Source organism: Mirounga angustirostris, unplaced genomic scaffold, assembly GCF_029215605.1.
Source record: "Mirounga angustirostris isolate CCGP_5_RB_7025 unplaced genomic scaffold, mMirAng1.0.hap1 SCAF_2, whole genome shotgun sequence".
NCBI lineage: Eukaryota > Metazoa > Chordata > Mammalia > Carnivora > Phocidae > Mirounga > Mirounga angustirostris.
Genome location: NW_026991710.1, coordinates 32389187 through 32407578, shown reverse-complemented (window position 1 = coordinate 32407578; position 18392 = coordinate 32389187). Strand labels below are relative to the sequence as shown.

Genomic DNA, 18392 nt, shown 5'->3' with positions numbered 1-18392 from the left:
TACTGATATGGTCTGTACTTGTCAAAGAGCTACTGCCAAACTCTGCTGCCCCAGCCTTCCTGCCCCGCTTCCTCCAAGCCCCCTGCTGCTGTCAAAGTTTCGCAGAGTCAATTGTTTAGGGTGTATCACAGTATTATGCAGTATTCCCTTCTCTTTAAAGGTAATTCTAAAAAAAAAAAAAATTGCTCAGGACGTATTCTACCTGAAACACTTTATTTGGCCGACAGGATGTGGAATATGGATAATGAGGAACTGGGCAACACTTTGTGACCCATGTGGCGAAAATATCAAGTATTTTCTAGAGAGGGCCTGTGACAGATACCCTGTCTCCGAGCACACCAGATTCACTGCATGCCTGGCTGCTTTTTCCCCGGGGGCACGAGTCATTGCACATTTACTGACTGCCCTCTCTGTGCAGGGCTGGGCCATCTAAGCCCACTCTGCTACTTTTTAGCACAGTAAATAAATAATAAATACGCCTCCTCCAACTCCCTAGGAGTAGAAACAAACCTGGTGAATAAACTCTATGACAATGAGATACAAGGGCAGGGTGCTGGGAAAGAAGTATAATCTTAGTTTATGGATAAGGAGTAATTCCTAAATCTTTCACTTACCCTCCCTCCCTCCCTTCCTTCCTTCCTTCCCTCCTTCCTTCCTTCCCTCCCTCCCTCCCTCCCTCCCTCCCTCCCTCCCTCCCTTCCTTCCCTCCCTCCCTCCCTCCCTCCCTCCCTTCCCTCCTTCCTTCCTCCCTCCCTCCCTCCCTCCCTTCCTTCCTTCTTCCCTCCCTCCCTCCCTCCCTCCCTTCCTTCCTTCTTCCCTCCCTCCCTCCCTCCCTAGACACCAGGCCATTCATAGTGAAACTAAGTGTGGACAAGGATAGTTTTTAAAGAAAGATTACTTTGTCCACAGTAAGACCTAAGAATTAAAACAACAGTATTCAGGGAAGGGGTGACTAATACAAAGCACTGAGAAAATTTGTTTTGTATTTTATAATCTCATTTCGTTCCCTAGACAAATGTCCTCTTGTCCATTTGTTGGAACACTGAATGGAAAATTTATTTTTCAGATTCTACAGTTATAAGTCCAAATTTAGGTGCTTAAAAATAGTAATAGAGGTGATGTGCAAACAATAGCTATGTGGTCACTGATTATTAATTTTGATAAGAGAGTAATTCAGCATAAAGCATTAATTACCTGTAATAACAAGTCTCAAATACCGGCCAAAAGATTTCCTTATAACTAGCCTAAGAGCGTAAATCAACACATCTTAGAAAAAGAGATTTTTACATCTCTTCTTGGGCTCCTTGGTTATCATTCACATTGCCATGGCAGGAGGCTGATGGTGGATAATCACATAATTTCTTTTTTTAAATTTTTATGTATTTATTTATTTATTTTAGAGAAGGGGAGGCAGAGGGACAGGAAGAGAGAAAATCTCAAGCAGACTTCCTCCTGAGCACGGAGTGTGACATGGGGCTCATCTCCCGACCCTGAGATTATGACCTGAGCTCAAATCAAGAGTTGGATGCTTAACCCACTGAGCTACCCAGGCACCCCAATCACATAATTTCTGATAAAATTCTGTAGCGCTGATTTGCGCTCTCAAATGGTCTCTTCTTTCCTTCACCCAGTGACCCCATTTAAACTTAAGAAACAAGATCAAGGTCACACACTAAGTCCCTTTTTCTAACCTCTTCATTTAAAAACTCCTGTCCCTTTCTACAGTCATATTTTCATCTTCTTCTCCAGTCTTGGAAGAGGTCTTTCCTCCAGTCTGAGGAGGACCAGTCTTTGCTCTCAATTCTGTTTCCTGCCCTTCTTTCAGAAGTGTCCTTTAATGCTGCTCTTTCTAGTATCTGGAATCTCTACTCTCTAGTTTTCACCTCTACTGTGAAAAAGACCTTTGGCTCAAATTCTAACTCTACCATTGATTTACTGTGTGACTTGGGTCAAGTATTTAACCTCTCTGTGTCTCAGATTCCTCATCCAATAGAGTCTAGTACATAAAATGTGTTTGATAAATGTTAACTTCCTATCATCATCATTATTTGAAAGTTGTATGCCCCTCTAGGTCCTGCATTTACTTATTTTTCTCTTTACTTTTTACACTGTGTGGTGGTTTCTGCTTCTATCACATTCTCATAGGTTCTTATAACTTCACAAATGACAAATTACCTTCATTCTTCCTTATCCTGTTGAAACCCTGCTTCCTCTCTCTAATTGCTCTATTCCGTTATCTTATCTAAGACACTCTCCAGTCATTAATTTGCTGTTTTCTTCAGAAGTTGAACTTTTAATCCAACCCAGTAGAAAGAAAGAATAGACAGGACTTGGTAATATCTCTTGAATCCTTCTCTAGAGTTGACACCTCAAGCCTTACAAGTGAAGCAATCTTCTAAATGTTTTATTTTTATCCAGCCTTTGCTTCCCCTGCCCTTAACCCAACTTATCCTGTCCCCAACTGCCACATGAACTTTCTATTACTGTATCACTCTCCTGGTTAAAAGTCTCCACTGGCTTCCCACTACCAAACTCTTGAAACATGGCCTTCACTGACTTCCATCCTGACCCCAACCTTGCTCTCTAATAAGAATGTCCACAATAGTCAAACTATGGAAAGAGCCCAGATGTCCATCGACAGATGAATGGATAAAGAAGATGTGGTATATATATGTGTATATATATACACACACACACACACAATGGAATATTATGCAGACATCAAAAAATGAAATCTTGCCATTTGCATTGACATGGATGGAACTAGAGGGTATTATGCTAAGTGAAATAAGTCAATCAGAGAAAGACAATTATTATATGATCTCACTGATATGTGGAATTTAAGAAACAAGGCAGAGGATCATAGGGGAAGAGAGGAAAAAATGAAATAAGACAAAACCAGAGAGGGAGACAAACCATAAGAGACTCCTAATCATAGGAAACAAACTGAGGATTGCTGGAATGGAGGGGGGTGGAGGGATGGGGTAACTGGGTGATGGACACTGGGGATGGTATGTGTTGTAATGAGCACTGGGTATTATATAAGACTGGTGAATCACAGACCTGTACCCCTGAAACAAATAATACATTGTATGTTAATGAATTTAATTTAAATTAAAAAGGGCAGAAAAAAAAGAAGTCCTACTCCTACTAAGCTTGGATCCTTATAACCAGCCACACTTTCTCAATATATCTGGCGTATTTCTTCTTCACTGACATTTCTTTCGTGTTTTCTCACACAATTTCCCATTTCTTTCTACCTTTTGAATTGGATCAATTCAAAGCTTAAGTCCAACTTCTCACTAAAGCACTCTCAACAACCATTTTATTTTTTCTCTTTGATTTCCTACACCACTCAATGCCTACACCATGCGACACTTGCTACTAACTGTTCTACATCGTGGGTTCTCCCCTTACACACGCAGATCATACGTACTTAAGTAGTTAAGTTGTATGGCAGTGCAGATTCTTTTAAGTTTGTTTTCTTGACAGTACTTACCACTGCTCCTTGTATGTAGGAAAACCTTGGCTCAATTAAACATCTGAGTGTCTTTCAGGTACCAGATACTGAATTGGGGCACAAAATTCCTAATTCTGTTCTCGGTAATGATGGAAACAAAGACCTCAAAAGATCATTCTTAGAAGTGCTAGGCCCTCCAGAAATAGACATGGCTGGAATTCCTTCTGTTAATAAGCTTGCCGGGTCAAGTTTCTTACTTGTTAATGTAATTTAAGGTTGCCATCTTTATTAGGTGAATCCCAGACATTTCATCTGCTCCCAAATATCAGTGGCTTGAGTATTTAAAAATTATTGCTCACATCTGCCTAAGTGGTTCACATTTTTCTGATTTCTATCTTTGTTTCTTATTTTCCACAATCTCCCCTCCCTTTGCCATAGCTCTCTTGTGGTCCTATCTGCTTTATCAATACTAGGATCTCATCAATTCCCAGTAATCAAATGGTGGCAGATCAAAACTATTAATAATTTCTCTGAGTATTAACTTACACTTTAAAGATAATTTTGGATTTTAGTTAGGTCATAAAATTAAACATTCCTTCTTGTTTTCATATATTTAATCAAGAGATGACTTTATCATGCTTATGCTATATATTTTGATATTGGACAAAAGTGAGAAGATCATTTTTACCAAATGAATTGTTTTAATAAAAAGAGAGAAGTGTAATAATGAAAAATGAAATGCCATACCTGGGTCCACTCATTTGTCTGCGGATCATAAGCCTCCACTGTATTAAGATAAGTCTGTCCATCATACCCTCCAACAGCATATAATTTATCACCAAGTAAACAGACCCCCACTGCATCTCTGCTAATGCTCATAGATGCCACTGCAGTCCACGTGTCTGTTTTGGGATCATATCTGAAAGAAAATTTTAGAACTGGAGCTGACATTGTTCTCACAATATTTTTAAGTAAAAATAGTTTATGGATGAAAGACTCGCATGTCAGACCTGATACCATAAAACTCCTAGAAGAAAACATAGGGGTAAGCTCCTTGACACTGGTCTTGGCAATTATTTTTTGGATCTGACACCAAAAAGCAAAGGCAACAAAAGTAAAAGTAAACAAATAGGACCACATCAAACTAAAAACCTTCTGCATAGTGAAGGAAACCATCAACAAAATGAAAAGGCAACCTATGGAATGGGAAAAAATGTTTCCAAATCATGTATCTGATAATGTATCTTTATATCTAGAAGATATAAAGAATTGTACAACTCAATAACCAAAAAAAACCCCAAAAAACAAAAAAACCCCAAATAAACCACTTAAAAATGGGCAGAAGGTCTCAATAGACATTTTTCTAAAGAAGACATATAGATGGCCAGTAGGTACATGAAAAGGTGCTTAACATCACAAATCATCAGGGAAATGTAAATCAAAACTACAATGCCTGTTACCAAAAAGATAATAACAAGTGTTGGGGAGGATGTGGAGAAAAGGGAACCCTTGTGCACTGTTGGTGGGAATGTGAATTAGTGCAACTGCTATAGAAAACAGTATGGAGATTCCTGAAAAAATTAAAAATAGAACTACCATATGATCCAGTAATTCTACTTCTGGGTATTTACCCAAAGAAAATGAAAACACTAATTTGAAAAGATATATGTACCCCCCATGTTCACTGCAGCATTATTAACAGTAGCCAAGGGGCGCCTGGGTGGCTCAGTTGGTTAAGCGACTGCCTTTGGCTCAGGTCATGATCCCAGGGTCCTGGGATCGAGCCCCACATCGGGCTCCCTGCTCAGTGGGAGGCCTGCTTCTCCCTCTCCCACTCCCCCTGCTTGTGTTCCCTCTCTCGCTGTGTCTCTGTCAAATAAATAAATAAAATCTTAAAAAAAAAAAAAAAAAAAAAACAACAGTAGCCAAGACATCTAAACAACCTAAGTGTTCATCAATGGCTGAATGGATAAAGAAAGTGTGGTACATATAGAATACATACACATACGCATGCATGCATGCACACACTGGAATATTATTCGGCCATGAAAAAGAATGAAACCTTGCCATTTCAACAACATGGATGGACCTTGAGGGCATTATGCTAAGTGAAATAAGCCAGAGAAAACGAATACCTATGATCTCACTATATGTGGATTCTAAAACAAAAACAAAAAACTAAGCTCATAGATTGGTGGTTGCCAGAGGTGGGGCATGGAGGGGGTGGGTGAAATGGGGGAAGGGGGTCAAAAGAGACAAATTTCTAGTTATAAAATACATGAGTTATGGGGATGTAATGTATAACATGGTGATACAGTTAATAATACTGTACTGTATATTTGAAAGTTGCTAAAAGAGTAGATCTTAAAAGTTCTCATCACAAGAAAAAAATTGTAACTATATATGGTGATGGATGTTAACTAGACTTATTGTGATCATTTCTCAATATATACAAATGTCAAATCATTATGTTATACACCTGAGACTAATGTAATGTTATATGCCAATTATACCTCAATAAAAGAATACCTACATATCCAGAAACACCTGGGAGAGGCAGTATAGCAAAGTGGTTAGAGAATGGACTTTGGATTTGGGCTGAAGAATCTTGAGTCCTTATCCTTCCAATCACTGGCTCTGTGGTATTGTAAAGTTACTTAAAATCTTTACATCTTAGTTTCTTTATTGGTGAAAATACTGCTCACCACGCAGCATTGAGGATTAAATGAAAATGCACAGTAAGCATTTGATAAATGTCATCTTAAAGATGAGTTGGTTCATTTATTACAATTTTTTCCTATTAGCAAAGAATATATTCTTGTAACAAAAATTCAAAGATTACAAAAATATATAAAAAATGCAATAACTAGCCTCATTTCCTTCCAACTTTAATTCCAGAGTCAAGTGGTAACCACTATTAACAGTTTGGTTTGTATTTGATCTTTTATTTTTATTTTTATTTTTTTTTAAAGATTTTATTTATTTATTTGACAGAGAGAGAGACAGCGAGAGCAGGAACACAAGCAGGGGGAATGGGAGAGGGAGAAGCAGGCTTCTTGCCAAGCAGGGAGCCCGATGTGGGACTCGATTCCAGGACCCTGGGATCATGACCTGAGCCGAAGGCAGATGCTTAACGACTGAGCCACCCAGGCGCCCTGTATTTGATCTTTTAAATATTTCACTTTTTATTCTCAGGGCTTGAGATGCCTATTTCAGAACATGTTTTTTTTTTTTTTTAATTCGATTTACTTTTTCTTTCCATGTAAAACATTAACATTTTTTTCTTTCAAGAAAATAAAAATAGTTTAGTTCTTTAAGCCTACCCTTTATCTTATTACTTCTATCTAAAGTCCATCTGAACATATTTTAGAAAAAATATCAGTATTTTCCTGAAAAGCTTTTACTTACAATATTATGGATTCATTTAGTAAATCCATAACACTTAAACTATCCAAAAGAGCTAAAGTAAATACTGAAAACTGCTTTAAGATTTTCGATTGCCTACTGAAAATCTGAGGAAATCAATACACGAAACTCTATGTAAGATGGCTTACAGATGTAATCATTAAAGCTATCCACTTTTGAACCTTCTTGTTCCTTTCATGAAATATATTAACTAGAACAGCCCAAAGTTGTCTATCTAAGAGCAGATACATCATGCTCTAATACATCTATTGCTTCTAATATGTCTTGCACAAAAATGAACAATTTTTCATTGGGTGCAGTACTGCGGTGAGCCTGTAACTTATGGGGTAAAGTGTACAAAGAGTTCCATATTCCTTTCCTGGAGTATAACATGCAGCAAGCGCAGTCTCCCTAAGACAGGTGAAATGTAAGTATATCTTTCCTGCTTTCTCAAAAGACAACAAGCCGACCCTCCTTATTATTAAATAGAAAGCACTCATTGTCATCAAACCTGCATTTCACTTTTTATCTTTCTTCCAATCATGTATCATTAAATAAAACATGAGCATGCACGCACACACACACACCCACACACTTATCAACTTCCCATTGCTCTTTAAAATCCAGAATCCTTAAGACTCCACGTGTTCTGCCCCCATCTCCACCCTAGTCCGCCTCCTTTCCTGTCACTGTCTCCCTCATTCTCTGTTCCCCAGACACAGTGGCCACCTTTCAGTTTTCTGAATGAACCATATCTCTTTCTGCTTTGGAGTGTTCGTACATGCTCCCATTGACTCTACCTCCTAAATACATTCAATTCTCTCCATTCCTTGAACCAGACTAAAGATAACAGATGGGAGCCTGAACTATTGTCCAAATCGTCCACTGATGTTAGGCTCTTTACCTGGCCCCATACTTGAGTTTCATGAGGCCAGTTTGGATGACTTGTATAACCTTTTAAGCCATACTAGTTTTTTATTTTATTTTATTATTTCATAGTATCTCATTATATCAAAATGTGTTAGAAATGTTCCTCTCCTTTTCACCTCTTACTTAGCCTCCAGCCCCATTCCTTCTCTCTGAAATTTGTCAAGCTCCTTTCCTTTTCTTGTCAGGTACAGTATCCAGTATAAAATATGTACACAATAAATGTTTGTCATATAACTCAATTAATAAATTATATAATTAATTCTAAGGTAAATTTTAAGTAGGCAGTAATATGATGAGAGAAGAATCTGAGTAAGCTGTTAGGAGAAAGACCAGGAGATGGCCGGAGCAGACAACCCAATGTTTACAAAGCTGTGAAGGAACCGCCTTGCATGTGGTAGGTGTTCAAAAAGGAGTCATTAATTTGTCTGGAAGGGTCAGACAAGTTTTCCTTCACAGGAAATTACCTCTCCACGCAGTCTGAGAGTCTGGAAGTCAAGTTGGACGCAGGAGCATCATGTCCTCCAATTGCGTACAGCAATCCATTCCAGGTAGTTACTCCTACTCCCCCTCTCCTTTTTGACATTTGTGCACAGAGTGTCCATTTATTAGTATGAGGATCAAAACATTCTACTGATTTGAGGCAAGAACTTCCATCACGACCACCAACTGCATAAAGCCTATAAGAACAAATAGAATAATAAATAAAAAAGAGCGCCATCATTATGATTAAGACAAAGAGATTATTCTTATGGTATTTCATTGAATTTAAGGTGCCATAGATTATAAGACACACTGTCAATTTATGTGCCATCAAGAAAGAAGATATGCTACCAATTATATGACATATGTATATGTACATATACGTATAATATATATATATACCAGATATCACTCTGTATATACATAAAAAAGAACAAACTTACATGGAAGCAATGATAACTATTTCTGACAAGTCACCACTGATTATAAGACGCATCACAATCTTAGAGGCATAAAATGTGTCTTAGAATAGAAAAAATGTGGTATATAAATATACCATGACTTCTTTCTTAAATAGCTAAGATAGGACTAGGTTATAAAGGAAAGAAACTAACCTTTTCTGCACCTACCACAGGCTAGACATTTTACCTGTATTAATTTAATCATCTCAATGATGCTATGAGAAACCATTTATATTCCTGTTTCATGGGTGAAGAAATAGGCTCATGGAGATTAAGAGGCTTATACAGGGTCAAAAGCAGAACCAGGACGCAGTTAGAGTAATGAGCAGCTGTACTGTGAGCAGTCACCTGGGATGTTCTTGTAGTAGTGAAACAGGAGAATAAAAGGATTGCTTGAAACAATGGTATGTAAATTAATATTTATTACATACGAACAGTGATCCTTCATTAATTTAAATTACTGCAGAGAAGGATGCTGTAAGTTATCTAAAATGAATATGGTATGTTAATGTCCTAAATGTTGCCTAGTAGATAAATTTTAATTCATTACCAATCAATATATGGCATTAATTTTAAAAGTCTTTTACTCTGACCTTAAAATATATATAAAATATTATATTTTTCTAATAGTTTTTTCAAGAGTAATAAATTCAGGTCATTGCTTATATAAAAGTCCCCACATTTTGAATTTACAGATACCTTAGTTAACATTTAACTATTTTTCTTACCTCAGGAAAGAATATTTGAACTATACCAAATATCTGCCAATTAAAACTCTAAGTATTTATATTTGGGTAAATACATATATTTTAAAGACATTCGTTCATTTTAATTCATAATGTGAAGTACACTATACCACTCAAACTGGTCCTTTAGTGAGAAGATGACCATATCTTAGCAACATATGGGTGGTGCAATATCTTGTTCTAAACTTTATATTAATAGAATTAATTGAATTTGAAATTTATTTGAAACTTTGTTAAAAGTTTTTATCTGTCAAAAACTACTTTCTTGTCTTATTGTTCTTAATATTAAACTGTTCTCATTTTTAACTAATACTTGGTAGAATAATTGTTTGAATATGGATCACAGAATATCAGAAGACATCAACAATTAGAAAACATCCATAATTTGGGCGCCTGGGTGGCTCAGTTGGTTAAGCGACTGCCTTCGGCTCAGGTCATGATCCTGGAGTCCCGGGATCGAGTCCCGCATCGGGCTCCCTGCTCGGCAGGGAGTCTGCTTCTCCCTCTGACCCTCCTCCCTCTCATGCTCTCTGTCTCTCATTCTCTCTGTCTCAAATAAATAAATAAAATCTTTAAAAAAAAAAAGAAAACATCCATAATTTAAAAAACATGTACACATGTGCGTGCATACGTGTGTGCGCACAGACACACATGGATTCAAGACCATAAAAGAGGCTTAGTCACGTAAGCTACTGACAACTTTTAAGCAGAAAAGTGACATGGTCCTATTTGTATTTTAGGTAGGACATTAGGTAAGTCTCTAAAATGAAGGACAAAAGAGAGTTAAGATTAGGGGCAAAACAACCAGCTTGGGAGATATTCCAACAGAACAGTTAAAATCACAAAGTAGATATACTGTACTTTCAAAATCAAATGTCTTAATCATTAATAGATGAGTGATCTTCAGCTTCTGATATGATTCTTTGATTGCCTCAGTGTCAGTATTCAGTAAATTGTACCTCAGATGGGCTAAAGACTGAAATATTTATTTCTCGTAAGAGAGCAAGAGAAGGTGAGAAAGTAAGATATTTCCATGCTTAGAAGTTAAAGCTATTGTAGGTCTAGAAATTAGACTTTAGAGAAGGCAGCTATGCTTTTGTGCTGTTAGAAATATTTATTTCTAGGCTAGGAAATACGTCAGTGAACAAGAATTAGATCAATGAACTAATCCCAGAAATTTTAACTGAAGGGTTAAAACTGAAAAGATACTGTTAGTTTTCTCTCTTTTTTCTCATTTACTAGATTCTTTGGTGGCTGACTGCTACCAAAGAATGAGGGAAGATACGTAGTGATAAATTTTGAAGTTCTTTCTTTAGCTAAAACAAATGAAGGGAAGGGTTTGGAAATCAGATGCACTTTTTTTATTTTATTTTTAAAGATTTTATTTATTTATTTGACAGAGAGAGACATAGCGAGAGCAGGAGCACAAGCAGGGGGAGCAGGAGAGGGAGAAGCAGGCTCCCCGCAGAGCAGGGAGCCCGACGCGGGGCTCGATCCCAGGACCCCGGGACCATGACCTGAGCCGAAGGCAGACGCTTAACGACTGAGCCACCCAGGCGCCCCCAGATACACTTTAAAAAGTGGGTTTCTATTTCTCTATCTTACCACTTGTAATAGTGCTAAAAACCAACAAAATGTAGGACATAACTAATAGGTCCCGAGGAACCAAGACCTTACGTCATGAAGTATAAAAATCTGACTAATATTTTCTCACTTTCTTTTACCAATCAATACAATTCTACAAATAATTTTAAGTCTCTTTTAACTTTGATTCCTTCCCCTTTCTGGAAATGATGATAAAGCATTTTTTTTTTTAAGATTTTATTTATTCATTTAAGAGAGAGAGAGAGCACAAGCAGGGTGAGGGGCAGAGGGAGAAGCAGACTCCCCGCTGAGCCAGGAGCCCGACGCAGGGCTGGATCCTGGGACCCTGGGATCATGATCTGAGCCGAAGGCAGACACCCAACCATCTGAACCAGCCAGGTGCCCTGATGATAAAGCATTTTAAGTGAGTAAAGGTATGCAACACACAACTTTTATTTAATAACATATAGGGCTTCATTTTATGGAAGAAAGGCCTGTGATATGTATTTAGTCTCTGAGTTACCAAGAGCTATTGGTGATGGTTCTGTCCAAATCTGTTAACTCCAATTAGAGTAGACAAGAGCCAAGAGAGCACCTTTCTAAATCCATTTCAGTTTTCAGCAGTTGACCAAGATAAGAAAGAAGTAAAAGTAAAGATAAGTCAATAGAAGAGATGGAAGGAATTATTTAGGAAAACACAGAGAGGGCCTATAGTACATTTAAAATACTATATACTTTGAAAGCTATATAAACCACCAGATTTTTACTGTATTTATATAAAACTTCTTCACTCAAAATAACTTGAAATTTATAATATCTGCACAATAGAATGAAAACCCAACACGGTAAGTTATTTATATTTAGAACTACAATAAAAAGAGACTATTTTAAAAGTTTGCATCACTCTTAAAGTTTTTCTCTTCTGTGACTTTGTGTATTTTTTAATGTATATTTTTAAGTTAGACGATACAGCTCAGTAAATTTGGCTTATTGTGTTTGGAACAGAATTTTAAATATTTCCTTACTTTCCACTTAGTACTGCCACACCTACTGTGCTCCTGGGGGTGGACATAGTGGCAACAAAATTCCACTGGCGAGCCTGAGGGTCCCATCTCTCCACTGTATTCAGATAGCTCCAGCCATCATGTCCTCCTACTGCATACATGGGACCTTCCAATACAGCCACACCTGCAAGGAGACAGGAAAGAAGCAATGACTCCAGATTTGCTGCTAGGTCTTAAAGATCACATTTCAACTGAAATCTAAATATACAATTCACCACCTATGTTTTCACCTGAGTTTGATGGTTCCAGGTCTTATGTTCAAGTCTTTAACCCATTTTGAGTTTATTTTTGTGTTTGCTGTAAGATAATGGTCCACTTTCATTCTTTTGCCTGTGACTATGCAGTTTTCCCAGTACCATTTATTGAAGACTGTCCTTTCCCCATTGTATATCCTTGGCTCCTTTGTTGTAACTTAGTTGACCACATATGCATGGGTTTATTTCTAGACTCTCTATTTTGTTCCACCAATCAATGTGTCTGTTTTTAAGCCAAATACCATAATGTGTTAGTTATTATCACTTTGTAGCATGGTTTGAAATCAGGGAGTGTGATGCCTCCCGCTTTGTCCTTCTTTTTCCAGTTTGCTTTGCTATTCTTTTTTGTTTTGATTTGATTTTGGTTTTTTTGTGGCCTCATACAAATTTTAGGATTATTTGTTCTTTTTCTTTGAAAAATGTCACTGAAATTTTGATAGGCATTGCACTGAATCGGTAGATTGCTTTGGGAAGTACGATGAACCTTAAACATGCAAATTTAATTAAGGAAACATCTATGGTAAAGATACCTGGTTTCTTTCTAGCTCTTCTTGGTTGGTCGGTGGGTGGGTGAGGGGGAAAGTAGCTCTATGGCTCTGGTCTACTAAGCTTTAGAGGCAGTATCTTGAGATCCAACAGTGGAAAGTTATTTAAAACTATACAATATGTATACATTGCCGTATTTAAAAGATTTTTCAATAATTCAGATTTAAGATATATTTGTAAAATCGTATTTATTCCTTTCCCCCTATTAGTTCAAATTCATGAGATTTTATTCTAGTTAAGACTTGATACCACAATCTATTGGTGTGATTCATTACCACGGAACCAAGTTCCCTTATTCAACAAACATTTAGTTTTTATTAAGTGCCAAACGTTTAATAGAAGATAACAGATAAGGGCCCTGCCATCATGGACCTAGTATTTTAGTCAGGAAACAGGCAAAATATATTTCAGGTATTGATGAGTGCTAATAAGAAAAATGGAACTGAGTAGAAGGATAGGGAGGGTCAGGGAAGACCTCTTGGACAAAGTGACATTTGAACAAAAATGTGGATGAAGTTAAGAAGCCAGACATGGAGATATCTGAGAGAAGATACACACACATACACACATATGTATAGTTCCAAATATATAAAAATATATCCAATTATATGTGTGTATGTATGTGCATGTAATTAATTAAAGAGCTGGAAGAAAAATTAATGGGTCCATCTAGTTCAACTCCTTAAACAATATCTTTGAAAATGAATTTTAGCAGCAGAACCACTTCTTCAAAATGAAATCTTTATTTAATTCTCACATGTAAGAGATAAAAGGAGTGTTTCCTATGTAAAGAGTTTCTTTTGTAAGTTCAAATTTATAACATTGATTTATTATACGGTAAATAAGTAAGAACAAGAATGACAGAAAGATTTGGAAAAAGAAAAACAACTTGAAGAAGACATTTGAACTGGGCACCTGGGTGGCTCAGTTGGTTAAGCGACTGCCTTCGGCTCAGGTCATGATCCTGGAGTCCCAGGATTGAGTCCCCCATCAGGCTCCCTGCTTGGAGGGGAGTCTGCTTCTCCCTCTGACCCTCCACCCTCTCGTGCTCTCTCTCTCTCTCTCATTCTCTTTCTCAAATAAATAAATAAAAAGTCTTAAAAAAAAAGACATTTGAATTATATGATCATTCTCCTTTGAACTTGCTTCAATAAAGCATTTTGTATGGTACCTAGAATTAATGTCAGTATTCTATGCACAATCTAATCTGCACAAAACACAGCAAGATCACGGGCATTCTTATTCTCTATACCATAAGAATTTACCTTAAGTTAAAATTAAATTTCTTTTCTCCACGGTGGGGGAAAGTATGCAGGTGAATCATACTATTGACCCTGGATTTTATGGTCAACCCAAGTTTTTAAGTCTCATTCATGCTGCTTTTTTTTTTTTAAAAGATTTTATTTATGAGAGAGAGAATGAGAGAGAACATGAGAGGGGGGAGGGTCAGAGGGAGAAGCAGGCTCCCTGCTGAGCAGGGAGCCTGATGTGGGACTTGATCCCGGGACTCCAGGATTATGACCTGAGCCGAAGGCAGTTGCTTAACCAACTGAGCCACCCAGATGCCCCTCATTCATGCTGCTTTTAAGATACGTTCCCATTCTGTGCTTACGTAATAAGTTGATCTTATGGACTCAAGATTAATATTTTATAGTTTTGTTAAATCTCATATAGTTAATTTTAAGCTCCCCTCTCAGTACCTTACCCCTAGCCCTCTGGTTTTACTTCCTTACCAAACTTGAAACTTAAGATCACCTTGAACTGAAATCTAATTGCAAATAGTAGAATCACTTTTTTCTGTGATCTTTTTTGCTGTACCCACTATCAGACCAATCTTCATGCCTAGATAATTTTCATTACTGGCTATTGGCTTTTTTTTGGTGGCCTCTACTCTGGTGCTCAGCATTAATAAATCCAATGTAGTACAAAGTTATGCTATCTAAACTGAACTATGACTTCATTGCTACTCATCCATCTTTCAATTCATCTTTCACAACGATCTATCAAATTCTTTTTTTTTTAAAGATTTTATTTATTTTTTGACAGAGAGAGAGAGAGATGGCGAGAGAGGGAACACAAGCAGGGGGAGTGGCATAGGGAGAAGCAGGCTTCCCAAAGAGCAGGGAGCTCAATGAGGGGCTTGATCCCAGGACCCTGAGATCATGACCTGAGCCGATGGCAGATGCTCAATGACTGAGCCACCCAGGCACCCCAATCTATCAAATTCTTTATTGCAACTAATTTAAACCTTTTCCAAACTGTGATACATTGACAATATGGCCACAAATTCTTCTTATCGCTGAATGCATGCCTATTTTCAATGTGACTCTGCAGCTCCTTCCGCCAAGAGTAGTGTCCATCAACAGATGAACGGATAAGAAAGATGCAGTATCTTTCACACACACACACACACACACACACACACACACACACTGGAATATTATGTTATAAAAATGTTGAGATCATACCATTTGAGACATATGAGTGGACCTAGAGGGTATTATGCTAAATAAAATAAGGCAGACTAAGAAAGACAAATGCCATATGATTTCATTCATAGATGGCATCTAAAAAATGATTAATCAGGGGCACCTGGGTGGCTCAGGTGGGCAAGCGTCTGCCTTCGGCTCAGGTCATGATCCCAGGGTCCTGGGATCGAGTCCTGAGTTGGGCTCCCTGCTCGGTGGGGAGCCTGCTTCTCCTTCTGCCCCCCACTTGTGCTCTCTCATTTTCTCTCTACCTCAAATAAATAGAAATAAAATCTTTTGAAAAATAAAATAAAAAATGAATAAACAAATAAAGAACAGAATCAGAACTAAAGATACAGAGAATAAACTGATGGTTGCCAGAGGGGAGGGTGATGGAGAGCTGGGCAAAATGGATGGGCAGGGAGATAACAGGCTTCCAGTTACGGAATGGGTAGGTCATGGGAAGAAGAGGCTTAAGAAATATAGTCAGTGATAATGACATAGGGATGTATAATGGGACAGATGGCAGCTATACTTGTGGTGAACACAGCGTAATGTATAAACTTGTCAAATCACTCAGTTGTACACATGAAACCAATGTAACATTGTGTATCAACTAGACTCAAATAAATATAAATATAAATACATACATACATACATATATACATAAATAAGAATAGTCTTTTTCTCTACTTTTTGAATCTGGGCTTGCCCACGTGACTTGTTTTGGCCAGTGCAACATTAGCAAACATGAGGCAGGCAGAAGCTTGAAAAGTCTTTGTGCACTGTGGCTTGCCTTCTCTTGCTGCTTTTGAAACTCTGACTGCCACCACGTGACAGAGCCTGGCTAGCCTGGTGAATGATTAGAGGCACGTGGCCCACTTGTCTCTGTTGCCCAGGCCAACAACCTGCCTACTACTACACATGTGATTGAGGCTATCTGAGATCACCTAGCTGACCTGCCATCCCACTGGAGATCCATGAGAAAACCCAGCAGAAATCATCCAAGGCAGCCTGGACCAGAAGAATGGCTCAGCGGACCCACAGATCCATGAGCTAAATATACGGTTGTTTTAAACCTCTGACTTTTGGAGTATTTGTTATGCAGCAAAAGCTGGGTGATAACCCCATCTAATTTTATTTCCATCTGCTTTACTCTCATCAAATAATTCTATTTCACCTATTCTTTCTCCTATCAAAAAAAATAGGTCATGTGACACAAGACCCTAAATTATCCTCTACCATACTCAGAGTAAGCCATCAGTTCCTTCAGAGTAAAGACAGTGTCTTCTTCATCTTTGTATACCTACTGAGCAAAGAACACAGCACATAGTACATGCTAATCAACGTCAGTTCAGTGAATTATTGAGTGAAAGAATGAAAAGTCGCTATCATTATATTCTCTGTGCCACCCCAAGATTTCTCTGGGTTTTTATTCACTTCTGCTTAAAAACCAGGGGTTATAGATGAAGATTTTTTAAATAAGCATTTCAATCAGGTTAGACTGTATTCTGTGATTGTCAACACAGAATACATATTTAAAAAGGTGGCTTATCACTCCATCATGCTACAATAAAATCTTTAAATTACTTGTTTTTACTTGTGCTGGTTGCTGTTACACTTATGTATATGCTTGTTTGCCCTGATTCTGCTTCTCAGTTAAGGAGCATGTGAAGGAATGCTTGGTGACTGATTGTTGCTGACTCAGCCGCTGCCACAGTGGTCTTCTTCTGCCTGGTAGATTGTAAAAATGCTGTGGAAGCCTAATGTATGATATCATGAATGAACCTGCATAGTTATACTCACCAAGGCCATGCCTGTGGGTGGACATAGGAGGCATCACACTCCAGGTTTTTGTTTTGGGATTGTAGCATTCTACAGTGTTCAAAGTCTTCAGTCCATCTCTTCCTCCAACCACATACAGTTTGTCATCTAACACTGCAACACCAAACTGTAGCCTCCTCCCATTCATATTTGCTACAGGAGTCCACATATTTGTACGAAGATCATACTTTTCAATGCTTGTTGCTCCTTAATAGTAATATACAGAAGTTATGTAAATAAAAACTTTACCATGTTTGAGTATTTTATGAATTTATACATATAAAAGTATAATTTTATTAGTATTGACAATAACCCTTTTATTATATTTCTGTGAGCTCCTGCATGATCAGGCCCCTGCTTCTATCTCTGACATCATCTCCTACTATTCTCTAGGGCATACACAAGGCTCTATATTAAAAGGTCAAGTGAGAAAGGTTTATTTGTAACAGCCTGTAGTGGGAGGAAAAGCAGGGTAGATTAGTGTCATGAAGCCAAAGTAAAAAAAAATTAGCAGGTAGTTTTGAAGGCAAATGGTGGCAGAGTCCCATGAACACAACTAGATAACTATCAAATCCTAAATACCCCAGGAATGAATCTGAAGACTGGCAGAACAAACTCCACAACTAAAGGTAGGGAAGAGGCCACACAGAAGATGATCGGAAGTATGGAGACATGGCTTGGGAGAGAAACAGATCATGGCCAATGTGGTGAGGAGGGAGCCATGGTCTCAGAGAAGGGTAGGAGACAAACTAGCACACAGGGGAGTGCATGAGGAAAATGAATCCCCTTAGCAATTGGCTTGGCAAGTGAGAGGGCCTGCATTTTATGAGTTCTTACAACCAGTGGGGCTTAAAGTTTGGAGATTTAAAAGTCAGCATGCTTGGCTTTGGAGAGCTTGGAGGACATTGGGGCTGCTCCTGAAGAAGACTGTGGACATACAGCATGGAAACATTGATCTGAAGAGCACCTGGGGCAGGCAGTGGGGAGGTTAGTTGCCATCAGAGCATGTCTCAGGGAGGCAGCATTCATGGAGACCCTTCTGGGAACAAAAGAACTGACAGGTGCCATTTCCCTCCTCCTGCTTCTCAGCATAAGCACAGGGCTAACTGCAGGAACCAGTGCAGTGCTAACACTCACCACCTACCTTGCTTACACCAAGCCCTGTTCCCC

At 38.1% G+C, this 18392-nt stretch overlaps 1 protein-coding gene across 8 annotated transcripts in view; it reads right to left on the bottom strand.

The window, feature by feature from the left end:
- Positions 1-18392, bottom strand: part of KLHL5 (kelch like family member 5) — a 90302-nt gene that overhangs the window by 8116 nt on the left and 63794 nt on the right. For 7 of the 8 annotated variants that reach the window (XR_008506611.2, XR_008506612.2, XM_064584379.1 and 4 more), the window contains 4 exons: positions 17205-17429; positions 12092-12254; positions 8260-8472; positions 4208-4379 (listed from right to left, as the gene is read on the bottom strand). Coding sequence is in view for 6 of the 8 variants with exons in the window: in XM_064584379.1 (XP_064440449.1) it covers positions 4208-4379; positions 8260-8472; positions 12092-12254; positions 17205-17429 (773 nt within the window). In the remaining 2 variants the exon portion in view is untranslated. The remainder of the gene's footprint in view (positions 1-4207; positions 4380-8259; positions 8473-12091; positions 12255-17204; positions 17430-18392) is intronic. The other variant, XM_064584378.1, reaches the window with a different exon arrangement.